This window comes from Ambystoma mexicanum, chromosome 1q, assembly GCF_040938575.1.
Source record: "Ambystoma mexicanum isolate Mex_15411 chromosome 1q, UKY_AmexF1_1, whole genome shotgun sequence".
Lineage (NCBI taxonomy): Eukaryota > Metazoa > Chordata > Amphibia > Caudata > Ambystomatidae > Ambystoma > Ambystoma mexicanum.
In genome coordinates, this window is record NC_090922.1 from 1,313,766,670 (window position 1) to 1,313,787,523 (window position 20,854).

A 20,854-nucleotide genomic window follows, 5' to 3' on the forward strand; every position below is an offset into this window, starting at 1 on the left:
AGATCGGTAACGAAATCCATTGTTAACGTATGCCTGGGCCTGGGAGGTACCGGAAGTGGAAGCAACAATCCAACCGGTCGACCCCTTTGATGTTTAGCCTGAGCACATACCGCACAAGATCTGACATAACACTCTACATCGCGCTTCATAGAAGGCCACCAACACCAACGCTTGAGAAGATCTAAAGTGCGCTCTTGTCCGGGATGGGTATTAAAGGGAGCGTCATGAGACCACTCAAGGGCTAGATTACGTGTATCAGGTGTAGGAAGAAACAGGCGTTCATGTACGAAAGGTAAACCATCAGAATATACAGGATCCCATTCTCGCAACTGGTCAGAATGATTGCTAGTCCAGGACCGGACCGAATCTAATAGCGATAATGAGGGTGTACAGAGACAAATCACATGGCTTTTACCGAGAACAGTGTCGGGGAATGTAGGCAACTGGACCCCTCCCGGAGAACGTGACAAGGCATCCGCCTTCCCATGTGAAGTGCCAGGACGGTGCATGATATGGAAATCAAAGGCGGAAAAGAAAAGATGCCATCGGACCTGTCTGCTATTGATGCATTTCAAAGAAGCCAGATCCTGTAGGTTCCGATGATCGGAGTATACCGTGACGGGATGCCTAGCCCCCAGGAGATGATGACGCCAGACACGGAAAGCATCCATGACAGCCAAGAGTTCTTTCTCCGTGACGGTATAATGAGACTCAGTACTGGAAAACTTACGGGAATGATATGCAACTGGATGTAATTTGCCTGTATTTGGACATGTTTGTGATAATACCGCACCGAGGGCAAAGGAAGAGGCATCCGCCTCTACTATGAACGGAAGATCAGGATTAGGATGTTGGAGTACCGGTGCGGTAGTAAAGGCGGTTTTCAAAGCCTCAAAAGCCTCCTGCTGTTCTCTCTGCCATTGATAAGATACCTGAGGACTAGTCAGGGCCGTAAGCGGGGCTACAATCGCGGAAAAGGAAGAAATGAAACGTCTGTAAAAGTTGGCGAACCCTAAAAAAGCCTGCAAGGATTTTAGTGTACGAGGTACTGGCCAGTCTAATACTGCTTTGACCTTAGATTCATTCATGGATAACGCCCCAGGGGTGATGTGAAAACCCAAAAACTCGACAGTTGTCTTATGGAACTGACATTTCTCAGGTTTGGCAAACAAGGAATGTTCTCTCAAACGGGTCAATATTTCTCGGACATGATTCACGTGTTCATCAAGATCACGAGAAAAGACTAGGATATCGTCCAAGTACACAACCATATAAACATCCAGTATATCCCTGAATATGTCGTTCATGAATCGTTGGAAAGTGGCCGGGGCGTTACATAGGCCAAAGGGCATGACCAGATATTCGTACAAGCCATACTGAGTGCAAAAAGCGGTCTTCCACTCATCTCCCTCGCGGACGCGTACTAAGTTGTATGCGCCGCGTAGGTCAAGCTTAGTGAAAACGGAAGCGTGTGTTAAATGGTCTAGAAGTGGAGTGATTAACGGGATGGGATACCTATCCTTTTAGTGATAGCGTTAAGACGCCGATAATCTACACAAGGGCGTAAATCCCCCTCCTTCTTGGGTACAAAGAAGATAGGACTTGCCGCGGGTGAAGTGGAGGGGCGGATGTGTCCTAATCGCAGGGCGTTCTGTACATAGTCTTTCAACGCCAGTTCCTCCGAAGGGGACAAAGAATAGATCCTGCCCGAAGGAATATTGGAATCGGGAAGCAGTTCGATTGGGCAGTCATATGGTCTGTGTGGAGGGAGTACCTCAGACGAGCCACGGTCGAACACCGACTCGAATTCTCTGTATTCTGGCGGAATCCCAGATACCAACCCCCCAACAGTATGGGTATGCACAAGCTCCGGATCGTCGACAGTCAGTGTGAGCTGGGCTAAGGCCCCCAAGGCCCGGGAAGGCGTGTCAGGGGCTTGATGGACCGGAAGACAATAATTCTGACAGATATCAGACTCAAAGACTACAGTACCTGACTGCCAATTGATCAATGGATTATGTTCATGTAACCACGGAATCCCTAGGATGATGCCGAATTGGGGTGTGGTGATCAAATCAAAACTCAGGGTTTCGGTGTGTATTTCTTGTATGGTTAACAAGAGAGGTGCGGTTTGCTGTCTGACAGGACCAGAAACCAGTGCAGAGCCGTCTACGGCTTGGACATGTTCCGGTCGAGTTTTCACCACTAAAGGTAGGTTGAGGGAATGGGCCAAATCAATATCTATGTAATTACCAGTGGCACCTGAATCGATAATGATATTGACTGCATGAAGAAGGCCTGTAGAGGGACATAGGGTAGCCTTTACCGAAATGGGTTGAACACGAGTGAAGGCAAGGGAGGTACCCGGAGAAGATGACGGAACACTCGACCTGTTCTCCGGTTCTAAGGTCGAGCCGTCCGAAAAACCTGACTCTTCCTGGGCCGTCGAGGACACTCTTTCACGAAATGTCCAGTGGTACCACAATAAAAGCATGCATTATCCACCCTTCTACGTTCTCTCTCAGATGTTGTAATAGGACTACGTAACCCTCCCACTTGCATAGGTTCTTCGGTACTGGAAGCAGGAGTGCCAACAAGAGTGGGAGAGGAAGTGGCCCCCAATTCAGCTCTACGCTCCGATCGTCGTGCATCCATCTGCAAGACCAGATCAACCAATTCCTGATACTGAGTAGGCATAGAAGGGATCACTGCTAATGCATCTTTCATGGTGTTACTCAACCCCCTATAGAAAACCACCGCCCTCTTGTTTTCTGGCCATGATGTTTCCGCAACTAGCTGATTGAATCGGGTGATGTAATCTATCAGAGACCTTTTACCCTGAGTCAATTCCAACAACTCCAAATCCCTAGACTGTACCTTGTGTCGGGTATCGAATACTCGGGCCATTTCTAGGACCAGCAAATCAAAGTCATAAAGAACCGGGCTATTGTTCTCTAACAGAGGATTAGCCCAAGCAGCTGCTGTTCCGGCCAAATGGGAAAGGGCGAAGGCAGCTTTAGCAGTGGTGGTGGAAAAAGCCAAAGGTCTGCATAGGAAATGTAACTTGCACTGATTAATAAAGGTTCTGAACTTCTTGGGATCCCCTTGATAGCGTTCAGGAGCGGCTAGGGGGGAAGGGGTTGGGAGTATCATCGGAGTTGGGACTACAGGAGCAGTAACGGGAGAGGGTGTAGTGGAGGAGCTGGTATCGCCAAACTCAGGGTCTGCAGGAAGGGAATGTTGAACACTTTGTATGGAATCTAACCTTTGATGGATCACAGTGTTTGCGGCGGCCATATCTGCCCTTAATATTGTAATTGCCTGAACCAAAGCAGCTATGGGTTCATCCGTGGACCCCTGCATCGTCTGACACGACTATACGGCTTCTCAGTCTGTTCTGACTTGAGTGTCGTGTAGACCGATGAGACCTCCGTCCCCAAGTGACGCACAGGGGAACTAAATAGAAACCCGCTGTGCGACCCTTGAGGCCACAGGTGAGAGATGTCTTCTCGGATCCACGGAGCCTCTAGGAACACCGATGCTGCTGTCAAGAAGGAATGAGGTTAAGCACCAGGCAAGCACAATACAATGAGGAAAACAAGTAACTAAAGTGTCTTACCTATCTGGTGTAATGGAGACCCAGGTGACCTAGTAGGGAGGTTCGAGGCTCATTAGATGCGGCGATCTCTGGAATGGTAGAACCGCAGGTTCAGCGTGGATGAAGAGTAGCCACCTGTGGGAGTCAGGGCTTGACTTGAATCCCCAGTAGGGAAAAGGCGTAGAAGATCAGCAAGGTACCAAGGGATGATCCAAAGACAAGTCGAGATGCAGTCCAAATATCCGGCAACAGGTAAAGAGTTCCAAGCAAAAGTACCAAGGGGTGTCCGAGGGAGTCCGAGATAGAGTTCCGTGATCAAGGTAACAAGGAGCAAGTTGTAACGCCAAACAGTGTCCGAAGCCAGCTGAGAAGCAATGAGCGTTCTGTCTCTCAGACCTTTATACTGATCGCCCCTGGGTCACGTGACTTCTCTGGGTCATGTGACGTCCACCAAGATCACATGGGGAACGCCGTAGTGTATCACGTGACTGGCGTGAGGACGTAAGGCCGCCCTTTCTGCTATACGATCTCCAAGGCAGTTGCCAATGCAAAAAGGGTTGCAATCGAGCCCGTACACTGGTACGGAGTTTTCGGTTCTGTGGGTTCACCGAATCACTTGAGCCTCGAAGCTTGGGAGGGGATGTTGGGGGAATGTGGGCAGTGTTCTGATGTGTCATGGCCTGGTGTGCAGAGGATCGCCTAACAGTATCTCTGTCGGTGCCTTCCTATCCAGCCAGTCCCATGCGTCCTTCGGGGAGGTAAATATTAATGATTTGCCCCTATCAATCACTTTCAGCTTAGCCGGGAAGGTTGTCCTGTAGCGTACATTCAGTTCACGTAGCCGTCGGCACACTGAATCAAAGGATCTTTTCTGTCTCTGGACCGCCTGGGTGAAGTCCGGAAAGATTAGGACTCTAGCGTTATCCACCTCTATGTATCCTGCTTTGCTTGCCACTTGCAATATTGTTTCTCTATCTCGGAAGTTCATTATTTTGGTCACAATTGCTCTGGGCTGTCCTCCTGGGGGTGGGGGTCTGCCCGGTACTCTGTGCGCCCTCTCCACTGTGAACAACTTTGATAGGCCGTTCGGGGGTAGGAATTTCAGTATCAACTTTTCTACATATAACTCTGTGCATTGTCCCTCTTGCCCCTCTAGGACCCCCACCATTCGGATATTATTTTGGCGGGAGCGACCCTCGAAATCCTCTGCTTTCACCTCCAGCCCTCGTGTCGCACCTATGAGACCCTGCACCTGATTCTTGAGCAGGGGTACTTCATCCTCCATCATGCTCACTGTCTGTTCCACCTGTTATTCTTTCGCTGACTTTCCGCAGGTCGGCTTGCACCAGGGACACATCTATCCCCACTTCCTGGATCTTTGCTTCCAGCGATGTCCTGGACTCCTGTATTGTCACCATCAGCCCCTCCAGTGTGACTCCCGTACATTTCTCCTCTTCTGCCGAGTCGTTCTCCCCTTAGACGTCTTTTTCCTAGGGGCAGCGTAAGTCTACATCTTCTGTTGGCCTTTCTTCATCGATCCTCCTGGGTACTGGCCGACTAGTAGCTGCTCCACTCGATGGGTCACCTCTTGCTAGGAGTCCTGTGCTTTTCCCCTTTCTCCTCGCCTGTCCAGTGATCTGTAGCGACCCCCTTGTGCGCTCCAAGTCATGTGAATCAGGCCCTCACTTGTGGGGGCATGGGCCACTCACCTGAGCAGTTTGCTGTGTCCTTCTTGGAGGCGGGGGCTATCCGGCACCCCTCTTCCTTATCTCGCTGGGCTACCCCCTTGGTCCATAGGACGTGTTTCCTCAGGGCCTCTTTTTTAAATTTTTTTTGCCGTGCTGGCTATCCGTGTATGTGGGTCTCCCTGCGGGCCTTAATTTATGTTTATTATTACTTGATAATGCGCACAAAACCCAGGGGTAGCCGGGCGCAGCAGGTACAAGGTTACTTGAGCTTAGGTTACATACAGAGGATAAAAAGCATAACAGTACAGTGCATACATGTCAATACAAACAGTTGAAAATGAAAGACTAACATGTTACAGTATTGAAGGTGTAATTTGTAGACCCATGCGTGCTCGCCGGGGTGGGTCTGATTCGCCAACCTTGGCTCACGTAATATATTCTCACTGGGGGGTGTGGGAGCGGAGACCACCTTGGCTCACCTTCTGTGTCTTTCGTCTCTCTCTCTGGTCAATGGCGCCCAGGTTACCTTTCTCCAACCGCTCCCGGGGCTCTTGACAGGTGTGTAAATTTCCTGTGTTCCCCATCTGCATCTGCCTACTTCGCACTAATGCCTTCCTGCTGTGTTACCCGCTGCTCCTCCTCACAACGCTGTGGTATCTTGACTATGCTGCTGGCATCCGGCTAACATCTGGCACTGGTTCCCGACCTCCGTCGTCCTCCTCTACGGGGTGGTTCCGCTACTACTCTCAGGATCCGAGTGGCCGCTATCTTCCTGCTTCAGTGTCTGTTCGGGGTCGGCTTTTCCGTTCCTCCGCTGTCCCTCACTGTGCCGCTTCAATGGGTCACCTTCATTGCTGGGTCCCAGCGCTATCGCCTGGTGCCTTCTCCCGTCCCTGCGGGACGCAGCCTCGCCTGGGCCTGCTGAAAATCAGGTTGTCAGAGCTTGATGGTGGTCCTCTCACCAACCACCGTCTCACTGGCTTTCTCCTCTCTCCCCAGCGGCAATATTGGGGTCCGTTCACGCACTTTTCCGTGCCACCAGTGTGTAAGGTTTGCAACGTTTCGTTAGGTAATGCTGCTCAAAGTTCCTTGATCCGCTGCCTGGGGTGTTCCAACCCCCAATACTGTCTTTCTTCCCCTCCAAGGTGCGCAGTAGACAGGATTTGTTCCGAATTTAGTGCGGCCTAGAGCAGGAGCTACAGAGCTTCACAGTCTCATCTGTTGCCTCATCCATTGCGCGCTGGCCACGCCCCGGCCGATTCTAATGTTAATTTCAATTCCCCTTTATCTTTTTGTTTTCTGGGATAATTAATCCCATCATGCCATTAGGCCTTTCAGTCACTAATTAGCTTATATCTGCTGATACTGGCTCTCAGTTGGCATTAGTCTAACCATTTGGTCCAGTTTTATGAAGAGAGAGTTCAAAGGTGGCACTGTAAGTGTAAGAAGTTCTCTTTGAAGTCGAGCCTTAGGAGAACAGGCTTGATAGTTATCTGCCAGCACATTGTAGAAATTGCATTTGTTGAATTTATAAGAACATCTTCTGAGATGATGTCACAAGGTGCGGGGCTGCTCATTAGCTCGGAGGTCCTTTTGTTCTGGAAATCTAATGGGGTTTTCATAATTAACAGGAATCGCTGAATAAGCACCCCAGATGATCAAGTTAAGTCTTAAAAGTGTGTTAACCTCCCCCACATGGCAACCTGTATGCAGGGCTGAAGTGATGAAGTGAGTTTGTCAGTGATTTCACTGGTAAATAAACCAGCATTGCCCAAGCCAACTCGGAGCATCATATAATTTTGGATGCCCATGCCTATTCACTTCTACTGTAATGACAAAGGGCATGGTAATACAAAACAGAATATTTCGCCATGCACGTTTGACAATGCATTTGTAACTTTGAATGCATACCCAATTGGCAGATGAAATAAAATACATCTTTTAAACCTCTTTTATCAAACTTGTTTCACATTTTATCCTATGATTTATAAGAGATAAAGGGCCTCATTACAAGTATGGGGGTAAGTGGTAAAATTGGCAGTAAATCCGTTACCGCCATCTTTACTTATATGCCAAATCATGACCTACAGAAAAATTGGTGCTAATTCCCCCACCGGAATCACGTCTAGCGGAATTACCTCTAGCTGTAGTCCCTCCAAGAAGTGGCGGAATTAGAGCTGGGGCTAATTCTGCTGACGGAATTACCTCCAAAAACATGCATCTCATTTTCACAGCATTACAACATGAACATCAGTCGAATTACCTCCAAAAATCAGCGTAAATACAGCAAAAAAACATCGGTTACCTCCACCAAAAGGTGGAGGTAAATGCATCCAGGTGATGGAAATCAAGGGCCACACCATCCCCAAATACAATAACCAACACCATGCTGCCACTAGCTGCTGTAAATCGGGACATGCAGCTGCTCCTTCCCCACACAGGCTTCAACAGCAGCTCAGGGTACAGGGCGCATAGAGGAGGAAGGTTACCAGACATTTGGTCGAAAAAAATTGGTCGACCAGACAAATGGTCGAATTTTTTATTTTTTTATTTTCACCCTTTTTTTTTTTTTTGGGGGGGTCCCCCCCAACCCCCTTTTTTTTCCCTAAAAACCCATTTTTGTAAAAAACGAAAACCTGAAAAATAAATATATAATTAAAAAAAAAATTTGTCCATTTGGTTTTCGACCAAATTGCGTCGACCAAATGTCATTCGACCAGTTTTAGGTCGACCAAATGTCTGGACACCAGGAGGAAGAGGTGAAGGAGGAGGAGGAGTAGTAGTGGGAGGAGATGCCATGCAATGCGAGCGCCCATCCCCCGGATCATGCCCCACCCTGTACCTCAATTGATAAGCAGCTGAACACCCTGCACTGCCCGAACACATGAAGAGCCACAGAGGGCAACAGACCTGGGTACTGGATAAGTACAAGTGCCATCACATCAACTGATTCCGCAGTACCAGTGTAATGCAATGTGAAGGTGGGGACATCACAACAACCAACGAATGCATGCCTGGTCAAGGCTCTGTACATGCAGGACGTGCCTTCCCAACCTGCACATTCAGCCCCCAACACACTGAACCAGTACATGCCGGACAATGCAATAGTATGTCTGTGACGCACGTTGCACCAACACGCAAGCAAAACGCACACACATGACTGCAGGTTGCGCAATGCACTAGAAGACAGCCATACACATAGAATGTCACATTTCAACGCAGCACAGAGACAAAGATGCGACAAGTGCAGCCTGTGAGCCTTTGCCAGGGTGTGGCATGACAAAGAACATGTTCCCCATAGTAAATGACTACACAGACAAGTACTGTGAATGAATAACATGCTGTACTGACAATCCTGAAATGCACCGACAGTGTCCATCCACATTTCGTTGTAATAGCCAAAATATACACAATGCACTGTGCCTGACATCTGTGACCCTTGCCCTTTGTAAGGAACTCATGGTGGCAACAGTAAAGAAAGACACAAGTGGTCACAGTTCAAGGGTGTTTATTAAACTGTATATGCAGGTTGGAAAAAACACCTAATCTAAACCTAAATCTAAGATGGGAGTAAGCCACGACCATCCAATAATAATAAGGTAGTCCTAGTGCCTTGGCGTCTTGTCAAATAAAAAGGCATATACTAAGAAAAACCTATTAGCAATCCTTACAACTAAATACAAAAGGGTGTGGAATAGGATTCACAAGAAAGAAAGAAGTGTTCACAAATGATAAGTCTGGATGCAGTAGCTGGGGTCTCCCTTCCCCATGTTTTGTGCATAGGACAAGACGGGACCCCTGAGCACAGCACACGCTTAAGCTTTGTCAGCACAAGACAAACAGTTCCGCTCTCAGCTATCGGGACCATCAGTGGTTAAGTCTCTTTTCTATAAAGTCTCTTGCCTCCGAGGACCTGATGTGTTCAAAAATAACAAACAAAAAGTTATTTTCTGCTTGCACGTTGGGTGATGCCTTTTCACTCCTGGATCCCCCTCTTCTGGGTTCAGACCCTTCTTGACTGTTAGCCTCCCTCCGTTGTGTTCACTACAACTTACCTCCAAACACTTTCACCTTCAAACAATCCACTGTGGACATCCCTCTGTTGGGTTCACTCCCGTCAACACAATGACCATCAGGGCATCATGCTTTGCCCTGTTCGGCCGGCATCCCTCCGTCAGGCTCACGTTTACCAGCCTCTCAGTTCCTTCTACTTTCTTACGTTGTAGGATTTATGCCCCTTGGGTTTTCAATGGTTCGCCGGTCAAAGACTTTCGACTGTACAGAGGATTTTGCTAGACCTCTGTATGACCACTTTGACCTTTTCCTTGCAGTTCTCCTAGGTCTTCTGGTATTGGTAGTTTCAACAAACACTGGATCAGCCAGAGTCTTTCGAGTGAGCACCCACGTGGTGCCGGACCCCTCTGCAGCTAGTTAACAGTTCTTTGAACTTCTCTCAATGTGCCACTTTGTGACTTTTGTTCAACACAGTTTGGTTTCTTATCGCCTCTCCCCTTGACTCATCAGCTGTGATGAACCGCTTGGCTTTTCTTGTATCCAGAGTCAAGGACGGTACCACGGTAGCAGGCGTCTCTCTCAGTCCTGCTTATCAGTATGGGCATGCTCTGTGTACCGTTGACATCTGCTGAAACATAAACTGGCTATTGTTTGCGGTCTTGCGATTCTTTCCACAGAGACTTTGTGGGTCTGGGTTGGAAAGGGCAAGGCCGCTTTTCTCCTTGTCACCCTTTCGGTTCTCGCCGCCATTCTCCTCCGCTTGAACTGCCATCCTTGGATAGCTGTCTCATCATGCGGTCTGACTTACTTGTATTGTGCTCTCGTGCTCCACCTTTTATCTATGTGGGGAAGGGAAAGGGCTGTCAGGTGTGTGTGATTTTGGTCAATTGCCTGACCTTTCCTGACCCTTGTGTTGGTACATGTCAGGTAAACGGCTCTGGTGTTCGTCCATTGTCTTTCATTGTGTGCAAAAGTGTTCGTGTCGGAAAGGGGGAGGGGGTTAGAGTGTCTTGAGTATCCTACATGGTAGGATGGGAAAAGGATTTATAGAAAGGGGGATACCGCGCCTCACCAATCAGTGTCCCACTCCCAGAGGACCCCCATCCAGGTGATTCTTCCTCACTGGTCCACCCCAGGAACTGGATCCAACAGCGATGGCTGTGTCCTGGCCACCTGGATGACAGTTCCGCAGGGACTAGTCATGGAGACACCTGTTACGCTCACCTTGTATCCACAGGGACGCCACCCAGCTGGGTTACTCGCTGGTATGCTTCTCAGCTTTGCCCTGATGTGGTCTGCGGGGAAGCTTCTGCCTTGTGGTAGAATTAGGCGTGCTCTCCGTCCTTCCTTCTTTGCAGGGGCGTGTTGTCTTTCATGGGCGAGTGCGGTCCAGTTACTTCACTGACGCCAGCCCGTTTGATATTGTTCAGGTAGGTCTTATTGCTTTTCTTTAGTTTTGTTGCTATCCTGCATGCCTTCCTTTGTTTAAAATGCCTCTTTTTTCTCCCTTAGGTATGCAGAGCTTCAGCGCGGCGAACTGGCTTGGTTGAGGCCCGCTGGTAAATGATGGCGCATTAAGAGCGCTATGACGCAGTAAGTAAGCGCTACGCGCAGTGCTGCGAAGTCTTGCCTTTGCTAACCTATGTTTTCCTTCCTTGTAGGTCGAGGTGTTATTCAGCGCGAGTGGAATGTCCGGAGTGGTGCCAGCCGAGAGGCGACCAGCCAGGTAAACCTTTAGAGCAGTTCGTAATTTGGAAATGTCTCTACTGCTTTCTTTAATGTTGCCTCTATCTTCCTCTTTCAGGTCGTTCTGTCCGGGATGCGTGCAAATTCGAGGAAGCTGTTCTCAGTAGCTGCGAGTGTTAAAAGATGAAGACTGCAGGTAAGATGCTGCTACTAATGATATTCCTTTTGTCTCCTTGCATGTTCTGCTTCTCCGAGGTTCGAGGAAATAGCTGGACACGGTGAGCGTCACGTTGCAAGCTGCAAAGTAACGCGAAGCATGTTGTCTTGCTCGGGTGTGGTTTAAATAGCCCCAGCAAAATAGTCCAGGTAAAGTAGTCCCTAGGCTACCACACCCAAAACACTAGACCGCATAGCTTGGTTCTTAGGAACCAAGCTATGTGGATGCCTCCATGTTGGCTGACAATACAATGAGGTAGTTCCCAAGCACATCCTTTTTCATGGTGTATGAGCCTGGCGCCATAGGCGACAGGACTGGTCCCATGAAGGCTTTTGAAGAGGATGCCAGGCTCTAGAGGCCCGAGTCCTGACTATGCCTGGCCAATGGGTTTGCCAGAGGGGGTTTTGGGCGAGGGTCGTGACAACACCTTCAGGTTTCTCAAACCTTGCAGTTGACACTGGATACCCCCAGCTACCATGGCTAACGGCACCTGTGTACAATCCACGTATGCCACATGAGGCGGCCTACAATAATGCATACGTCAGGACCAGGCTGTGCCTAGAGCGGATATATTGCCTGATAAAGTGATGTTCTGGGTGTCTACACTGAACCGGAGAGGCCTTGAAGCACAGGCCAGAGAAGGATGGACACATTTTAATGTCTGTGGCATGCTGAGGACATTACACAACAAGGAGACAAAGACACACTGCCTCCAGGTGCAGTGCTGACTGACAGTGATCGGGAATAGGGAAGGGATGGACGTCTGGTGTGACAAAAATTGTAATGCAATAATTGATGTTCAAAAAGATATACACATGCTGCTCACCTTTGTGCATTGGCATGTACAGTAGGAATCACTTTCACACAAGAAAAGATGTTCCAGCATAGCTCTAAGTCAACTACCATTTGTTGCTCAAGTGTAAAACATCCCCAACATGATACTCTTCCCCCTCCCTTATCCCAACATGATGCCCTCCCCCACACCCAGAATGATAGCAGGGTGAGTGTGGTGGCCCTGGAGATGTTCTCATTGGTTGCTAACATTTGTTCACGCAACTCCTGTACCCTTCGGCTCATGAGGGTGGTGCTTGCAGTTCTTGGTACTGGAGGCATTGAGCACTACGTCATGCAGTGCCCGTGCGTCAGGCTGTTGCTGCACAACCATACGCTCAATCGCATTCTGACGGCATTCCATCTGCCTGAGCTCCTCCCAAATGTCATCCATGGTGTGTTGTTGCACTGGCCTTGATGATGCATGGTGGGGCCTTCCATGGCAGCCAGACACCTGCTCACCAGGCATGTTGTTGTCCACTGCCTGTGGAACTGTGTCCTCCATATTGAGCCAATGATGGGCATAACGAGAAGACAAGGGGGGGGGAGAGTACTGCATGGGCGAGTGACCGGAGAGGGGGGGTGATCTCTGGAACATCTCTCTTACAGGGGAAGCTTGAGAGGAGGAGCCAGGGTTGCCAGTGTCAGGTGCTGGTGTCCACAGTGGAGTGCTGTTCCACTTCCACAACGGTGGCTGGTGTGCCTGTGTCCCCAGAGGTGTGAGCTGCATGGAGGTCTCTTTCTGGGGAATGTCCTCCATGGGTGTGACATGCCTTGCTGCATTCCCTGCACTTGGTTTTCCACGTGTGCCGGTCTCACTGGTGTCCTCCATGGGGTTCTGGGTGTCTTGCACTGTTTACTGTCCCCCAACAGACATGCATCAATTTTACTTGTTAGTTGGTATTGGGGTGTGCATGCAGTGTACGCAATGTGCAGTGGGGTCACAGTGACACATCACCCCAGGGTGGCCAGCTTCATGTGACAGGCAGTTTGATGGAATCGGTGACATCATGTTTCTGTGTGTTTCTCAGGTGTTGGGTATGTGTGCCTAGCCTGGTCGGTGTTGGCATGTACTTGGGGACTGTGCAAGGGAATGTGTGTCAATGTAGGGCTGGTACATTATTTCATGATTATACTCTTTTTCTGTAATGTTAGGATGCCCTGCTAGCCATAGCAGTGTTTGTGTGACTTTCATTGGGAGGCACTCTTATCTGAGGCCTTCCCGCTACTGCTTTATAGTGTTCTCGTGGGTGTTTGACCCAGACATCTGCAGCTGTTTCATGTATGCCATTTGTGCAGTGTGTGGCGGCTCTTTGGCGGATGTTATGTTACAAAGATGTTGGACTTGTTGCCACAAGGTGGCGGCTGTATACCTTGTAAATAGGTGAATGTCCATGGTTCTTACTGTGCTATGGTTGTTCTGTATGTCCTACATGTGGGCCACGTCCTTACAAATGGTGCGTCTTAGATGAGGTTCACGCCTAACAAGCCCATTGATGTACTGTACCAAGGTGTTTAGTTTGTTGTTTTTGCATTGGCTGGGTGACTGCAAGCATGTCTGCTTCCATTCCATTGTAGTTGTTGTGCATGTGGGACATGATCCACTTATCAGAATCTTCCTGGCAGCTGTCTTCCGGATCCGCCGTACCCACGCCCTCATGGCCCACCATGTGGAGGATGCTTTCAATCCTCTCCTCACCCGGTGTGAGCTGTAGTGGTGCCACATTGCCTCCACCTGTGGCCGCTGTGTCCCTGCAGTGGGTGTTCACGAGCATATGCACCCTGCTTCTCAGGTCGATCCACCGCCTCCTTATTTTGTCGCTGTCCCGTGGGTGGTTTCCCATGGCGGCCATCTTGTCACTAATTCCGGACCATATGGCAGTCTTGCGCCCAGTGTTAGGGATAATTCTCTGTTTAGGCTGAATTTCCTAACCTAGTGAGTCCCCCAGCAGCTTTGCTGGATTTTTGGGGTTTATTTGTTTCTCCTGCCAAGAGTGAGACTCTTTTACCCTCACTCTTGGGCATGATTTGAGTGTGTTTCTTTGACTCTAGATGTGTTTAATGGGCTATGGGGTCTTTTACTCCATAGGGCTTCATGTGTTTTTGTGATGTGTGTTACACAGCACCCTCAGTGCAGTAACACAGGGGTGTCATAGTGACTCCCCAGTATAGACTCCATACCCTGGAACTGACTACTGTCTCCCAGGGCCTGTAAAGTCACCATTGACTTTACTAGTCTTAAATTCTGAACAGAACCAGTACAAACCATCATATTGTGGACGTACTGGCTGGGGCAATTCAGTTTCCCCGGGGTCTGTAAGTCGAGGGGGCACGTCTCCGTCCCCCCTGATTGAGTTTTGGCTGGTGGCAGTTGATACTACTTTTTATATTCAACCGCGAATATTTCTCTATGGGATTTTCCCATTGTTCGGGGCTACTATCTTTAATTATTTAATTACGATAGCCTCGAACATACCGACGGTTTATTTAATTAATATTAATTCTCCGGTTGGTATTTTTTGCCAAAACCCGGTTCTAAAATGGCGCTTGTGTTCTCTTCTGTGACTCCAACCCAAGTCGAGCCCTTTGTTCCACTTTTTGGCGGGCTTCTCCAGAGAAGCCCTCCAAAGTGGTGCCACTCTGTCTGGGGTACTTAGGAGGGGTGGAGGGGGATTTAGGCACCCTGGACTGAGTTGCCTAGGCAACTCAAGTCGCACTCCGTCCTGATTGGCCCGGCCGGCTCACCACTTAGCATGTTTGAATGACAGCTAGGCTGAGTGAATGGGGGTTTTCTGCATAAAAGCAGGGCTTTGGGGACTGGAACTTCAGAAGTCGCCACAGGACCTAAGAATCCAACGAGGGAGAAGCTGAGCCGACCGACCACGACGACACCATCGGTAGAGCCCTGCTGGACCGTCTCACCACTTTTCCCAACGACAGAGGAGATCTCCCGCCGGAGAGTCTTCTTCCTTTGACTGGTGGGGATAACCAGTTTCACCGTCTTTTCGCCTTCCCGACGTATCTCGTGGCTGTCTTGCCTGTGCCAAGCACCCCGGCAACCGGGATACCACGTTTTACCACGACCGCGAATTAAAGGATATTACCATTAACCGGAAAACTCTGCGGCTGGTTTCTTCCCTGGCAGTGCAACGACCTTCATCTTTCCTCCAAGTCGAGACCTTCTCTTCCCCTGGACGACGACGAGACTTGCACTCACTGCCAGGAACAACTGCCACCGCTGGAGGATCCTTCCCGCTTAAGGAACCGTGTCCCGCCTGGCTTCCCTTGCCACCGACTGTACGGGGTAGATTTAGCCCCCGGCTTTCGAACCTGGGTTAGCCTGGGACACCCTGACTAAACTTTTCTGAGCCTCTCTAAACTCTTTTTGAACTCCCTGCAAGACTTTCTAAGCCTAGTGTAACTGTGTGATCTTGGGCACATTTGTGCTCTGCTCTCTCTAAGAGTGGGCCCAGCCTATGGACTTTGGCTCACAAGTGACTTTTGCTCTTCTGCCTTGCTAATAGTGTTCCTAAATCTTAGAGTGGCGTACATTTCCATATTCTGTCTTTTTCCCTTCCTTTTTGATAAACTTATTGGAGTGCCATCTATAGTTAAGCGCTCACCTCTGTATGGAAATAAGTGGTGTTAACTAAGACTTATCTGATAAGGTATAAGGGTTGTATATATTACAATAGTAACTTTGTTTAGAATATTTTACAATAAGAGTGCTGGAGTGTTTCAAACAGTGTGTTTTTAAATAAATAATTATATACTTTGATACCAAAGCTCTGGTCAGTGTTTGTTTGTATTATCGTGTCTGAGTGCCTATTGTGTATACTTTGCATACTGCCTAACTCTTCTTGAGGGAAGTCTGACTGCTCAGCCACAGCTACCAGGTAAATCTGGGTGGTACAGACTGCTACCAAGTGGGTTTACTGCTAACACCTGTAGTCCTAAATCTTTTGCAGTGTCCCCTAAGGGAACTGCACAGGTTTCTTCCTAACACCCGGGGGACGTCTTTCTGTGGTGTGGCCCATATAGCTCATCTGCATTAGTCACCACCACCTCCCCCAGCACAGAGAGCTCCTGCTCACTGAATTTTGACTTTCTGAGCTGCATTTCTGGCAACTTCCCTTTGCCTGAGGACATGTTTGGAGTGTGTTGTAGGCTTGGATGGCAATCCCTTAATGGTGATTTTCAGTGGATTCCGTTAGTCAAAATGCCGGCCACCGGGCTTCCTTTTATTTATTTATTTATTTATTTATTCATTTATTGAGCATTTGTTAGGCGCCTACACAACAAAATAGTGTTTCCAGGCGCAACAAGACCAAGTGGGGAGGGGAACAAGGGGAGTAAATAATAATGTTAAAAGACAGTAATATACAATCGTGGTCCTACTGGGCCTTGTTACATTCAGACGTGCAAGTGCAGTGAAGAGAAGTGGAGGAGATGGGGGAGGGTTGGAAGGGAGCGAGTTAGGACAAGTGCTAGTGAGAGCCCGGGAGGGAAGTGCCGAGGGGTGGCGGGAATGGGGAGACGCTGGCAAAGTGCAAGGGTGGAGGAATCCCCGGGTGGGGTTCACAGCCGCCTAGTTGTGGGCCAACAGGGGCAGTGCTGGTGTGGACGGGCAGGGGCCTGGTAACTTCTGAGATGCATGAAGTCTAGGCCGCCAGTGCCAACGGCAGTGGGGTGATTAGCAGGGGAGGGAAAGCAGGAAAGAGGGAGAGAAAAGCAGAGCTTGAGATGTTTCCAGAACTTAAGTAGGTAGGTCTCAAGTCTGAGAGGGGCAGGGAGGCTGTGCCAAAAAGAGGAACCAGCTGAAGAGAGAGACCTGCCCGCCTGCTCTCTGCTTGGAAAAGTGTTTGATGTTGTCAGCATAACACTGGAAATGAGGAGAGACCGTGGAGATAAGGTGAGCTAGAGGGCAAGATAGATGTTGAAGAGCCATGGCGAAAGTATGGAGCCTTGTAGAACGGCACAGGTGGAGAGTGATGTGGTGGAGGAGAAAGGCCACAGCTGCATCTGGGAGGGGCGGTTAGTGAGGCAGGTCGGCTAATCCAGTGTCCGCACTTTGATGCCAAGGGTATCACAGAGCCGTTTTATGAGGATAGAATAGTTGACTGTGTCGAAGGCAGAGGAGAGATCAAGGAGGATGAGGACAGCTGGAGAGTTAGTCAAGGTTTGCGAGCATATCGTCATGGGTGTTCAGGAGAGCAGTTTCCATGCCTCTGGATGCCGGAATCCAGATTGGTGGTCATAGAGGCAACCAACGAGTTCAGTATGAAGAATCAGTTTGGGGGGGGGGACCAACTTCTCCAGGAGTTTACACAAGAAGGGAGTGGTGGAGATGGGGGCGATAGTTAGCTGGGCAGAAGGGTCAGCAGATGGCTCTTTTAGTAGAGGGTGCACAAGGGAGAGTACTTGAGGGGTAGAGGGAAAGAGCCAGTGATGGAGTGGTTACAGAAATTGGCAATAGCCGGTCGAGAGAGGATATGTTGTCCTTAACGGTTCTAGAAGAGCAGGGCAGCACCTGTTTGGATGAGAACTTCATAGAGCGGATGACTTTAGAGACCTCATCAGGTGCTATGGGCAGGAGGAAGGAGAGTGAGGGGGGTGGGGAGAGGAAGGCCAAGGGAGCCAGGAAAGGGGGAGCGGGAGTGGGGGTGATGAAGAGTGAGGACAGGATGTCCTGAGTTTTAGATGTGAAGTGGGAGGCCAACGCAGTGCAGAGAGCCTGGGAAGGAAACAGGGAGGTGGAGACGGCAGTTGGATAGGCGAGTTCCTTGCAGATTTTTAGAAAGATCAGCCGTGTTGTTAGTGGCTCCGGAGATGCGGGCTTGGATGTGGGCCCTCTTCTTGGAGCGGAAAGAAAAGCGATATTGCCTTTGGAACAGGCGACAAGCCAGTTTATCAGGGGATGAACCGGAGGTCTTCCACTTCCGTTCAGTAACTCTGCACACGTTTCAGGGATGCTAGATTGGGGTCATACCAGCAGTTTTATGTCATCCTATCGCCAGTTTCACTGATTTATTTGCCGGAGATTTGTTTAATTTGGGTGGTTCCCCCGATCCCCTCTTAACAGTTTTTTAACTACCGATTACCCACACTCCTTATATTCCTTTACCCTCTGCCCCCCATATTTTTCGAATTAGTTTTTCAGCCGAAAACCGGTAGCAAAAAACTACATGACTGGCCGGTAACAGTAATTCTGTGGATTATTGCTGGATTTCCCTGTTTCCGGCGGTAATTCAGTCAGGCGGAATTACTGCCAATGGGGTGTGTGTGCCTCCACCAGGTTGGAATACAGAGTTACTGCCGATTTTGGCCCAGACTCTTAATGGGGCCAAAGTGATTATTGATGAAAGACCATATCAGCTCTGCCCATTACCGACATTCCTTGTTTGTAGATTCCAATATATATTTTGTTTTATTGCATCAAAGTATCAACTGTACTGTTTGTTTTTCCTAAAGGTAGAATGTTCCATTTTAAAGTGAAGCTTATCATACAATTTGGTACTGTTGCTTATATGTGGTAAATGCAGGTTTCTCGTGTGCCGTCTGTCATGGAAGCAAGTCACTACCTGCGCCCCGCAGGTACACCCCTTTCGTGGTAATATATGCACATGGGAATAAAACAAGGCATTATTCCGGCTCTGCTTCACTTTAAGTTGAAGCAGTCTCCATGTCTCACGTTGGATGCTGTCCATTACATGAGGTAAAACCTATTCACTTGCTTTATTGGTGCAATATTTCTCCATATAATTCAATTATATGCAGCACAATTGAAGTGCAGCTTTTCAGCATCTCGTGCTTTAGTTGATTGTTTTTTGGTTCCATTTACCGTAACACTTCAGAGATATCAAGTAGAATAAACAAGTGGATTGTGCAGACACATCCGATTGTAGTAGTAGATTATCAAATCACCAAACCAGTTTTATAATATGAGACCCCTTAAATGATGCATGAGCAGTTTCAGCTTTCCAGGAACATTCATTTCATAGCAGACCTGGCTCTCTCTCCTAGCCCTAAATTATTTTAAGACCTGTTGGTTGTACCTTAGGGTGCACTACAACCAGGCCGTAGCAACTCCAATCATAAACCACACATCTGGAAACCTACTCCTCACTCGCACCTTTTTTAGACACATTTACTAAATTCTTGGCTCCCACAATGTTGCACACCTTCCAGCCATCATGCTACTCTGACGCACAGCTCAACACCTAAAGAACAGTATGCACTGAGCAAACTAACTATGTCCGCTAAGAAGGATGTCATCTACTCATCCTACACACCCACATCTACTCATCCTACAAACCACACTCAACAGAAAGAAATCGATGGTAAATGGTATGTTTTAATTTCGTAAATGCTTTATGCTCGTACTCCGAGGAGTTCGGTTTGGTAGTAGGAGTGGCGCAGACATGGTGGGAACTAAAGGTATTAAGCCTGTATTCCCTACTTGTTCACACATTTCCGGAGCATTATTATGAATGCAACAGTGCAGTCTCCTCCCGTCTTGGATGTGGTCAGCCCTTGCTTCTTCCACAAGTGTTCCTGTGGATAACCAGGTGGAACTGAGTGAAGCCCTCAATGCCTCCAACCTGTAAGGCACATACCCTGCTAAGACAGAGGCCCCTCTTTAACCCTTTCAAGGTCCGTAGATTGTGTGCTATTAAACTGGGGGATTTTAATACCACCTGTTGTTAACACTACGAACCTGCAAACACTTAGATATCAAACTCTACCAAGTGTAGTTTTAGCATTCAAGTGCATCACCTTTTAGTTCTTTGGTGGGCAGTCATTTGTAAGGTTATTCTTGCTTGCTAGGATCCACCACATCTCATAACCTTTAAAATTGTCTTTCCTGTGTACATCTTTGAAATGATAAAATGTCTTCACTGGAATTTATTTGGGCCACAAATCTCTTATTTTGTATTTCAGTTCAAATGTGGAAACTGTAATGAGGTCTCTGAAAGATGGCAGTATATTACATTGATGGTAAGTGCCTGCAGCCTTCAATTTAACAGGCAATTGATTTTCAGAATCTTTTCTTGGTAGAATTGGTGTGCGTTCATTTTGCTTATGGGTAGTTTTTAAAAAAAATTATATGTAGAATGTTGTTTCCCCCCCTTCCCACCTTCTCCTGCCAGGTTCTTATTCACATTCACTTGTTTTGTTTTATTTTTTGGAGTTTGGTATATATGAGTATCATGCGAATTGGACAAAAGTAGTTTGTTTTGCCAAAATCAATAAATATCTGAGCGAAACTCATATTTACGAAGTTATCCTTGTTTTGCTGTACCATAGGAGTTCCCTCCCATTGTTGTCCAGGAAATGTCCAACTAAAAGGATTGCGTTGCTCTAAAGTATCAAAATCACTGTTTAATAACTTTTTTTTATAGTACAGCATTCATATGTTATAAGGAATGTCAGGCAGCAGTAGTGTTATGGAAAACTAGGCAAAAACTGGACCTCTGTTTAGGACTGTGAATGGCTACATTTGACACTACTCCAGCGTGGATGCCGTCTCGGCAAGAGGCTTTATTAAGATTGTTGGCATGTGACTTTACTTACCTTGTGTCACCTTGACTCGTCATATGATCCAATGGAATATACTGTAATCTGCCCCCTCCGTAAGTACACATGCTCCTCTCCCTCTTCCCACTGATGAAACAATAGACTGGAAGTAGCACAGAAGATTATTATTATTATTATTATCAATTGCCTGTTAATTTTTTTACTTTACACTTCAGAATATGAGGAGGACAGATGTAGACCGGTTTCTATACTCTCTCAGAATCCGTGTCTCTCAGTGGATAA

The 20,854-nt window shown here is 48.1% G+C and overlaps 1 protein-coding gene across 2 annotated transcripts in view; it reads left to right on the top strand.

The window, feature by feature from the left end:
* CZIB (CXXC motif containing zinc binding protein) overlaps positions 1 to 20,854 on the top strand; it is a 189,142-nt gene that overhangs the window by 60,640 nt on the left and 107,648 nt on the right. Inside the window, exons 1-2 of one of the 2 annotated variants that reach the window (XM_069642171.1) lie at positions 18,702 to 18,749; positions 19,976 to 20,032. In XM_069642171.1, coding sequence (XP_069498272.1) covers positions 18,717 to 18,749; positions 19,976 to 20,032 — 90 coding nt within the window. In that variant the 5' untranslated portion in view covers positions 18,702 to 18,716. Of the gene's footprint in view, positions 1 to 18,701; positions 18,750 to 19,975; positions 20,033 to 20,854 lie in introns of those variants that run through there. The other variant, XM_069642170.1, reaches the window with a different exon arrangement.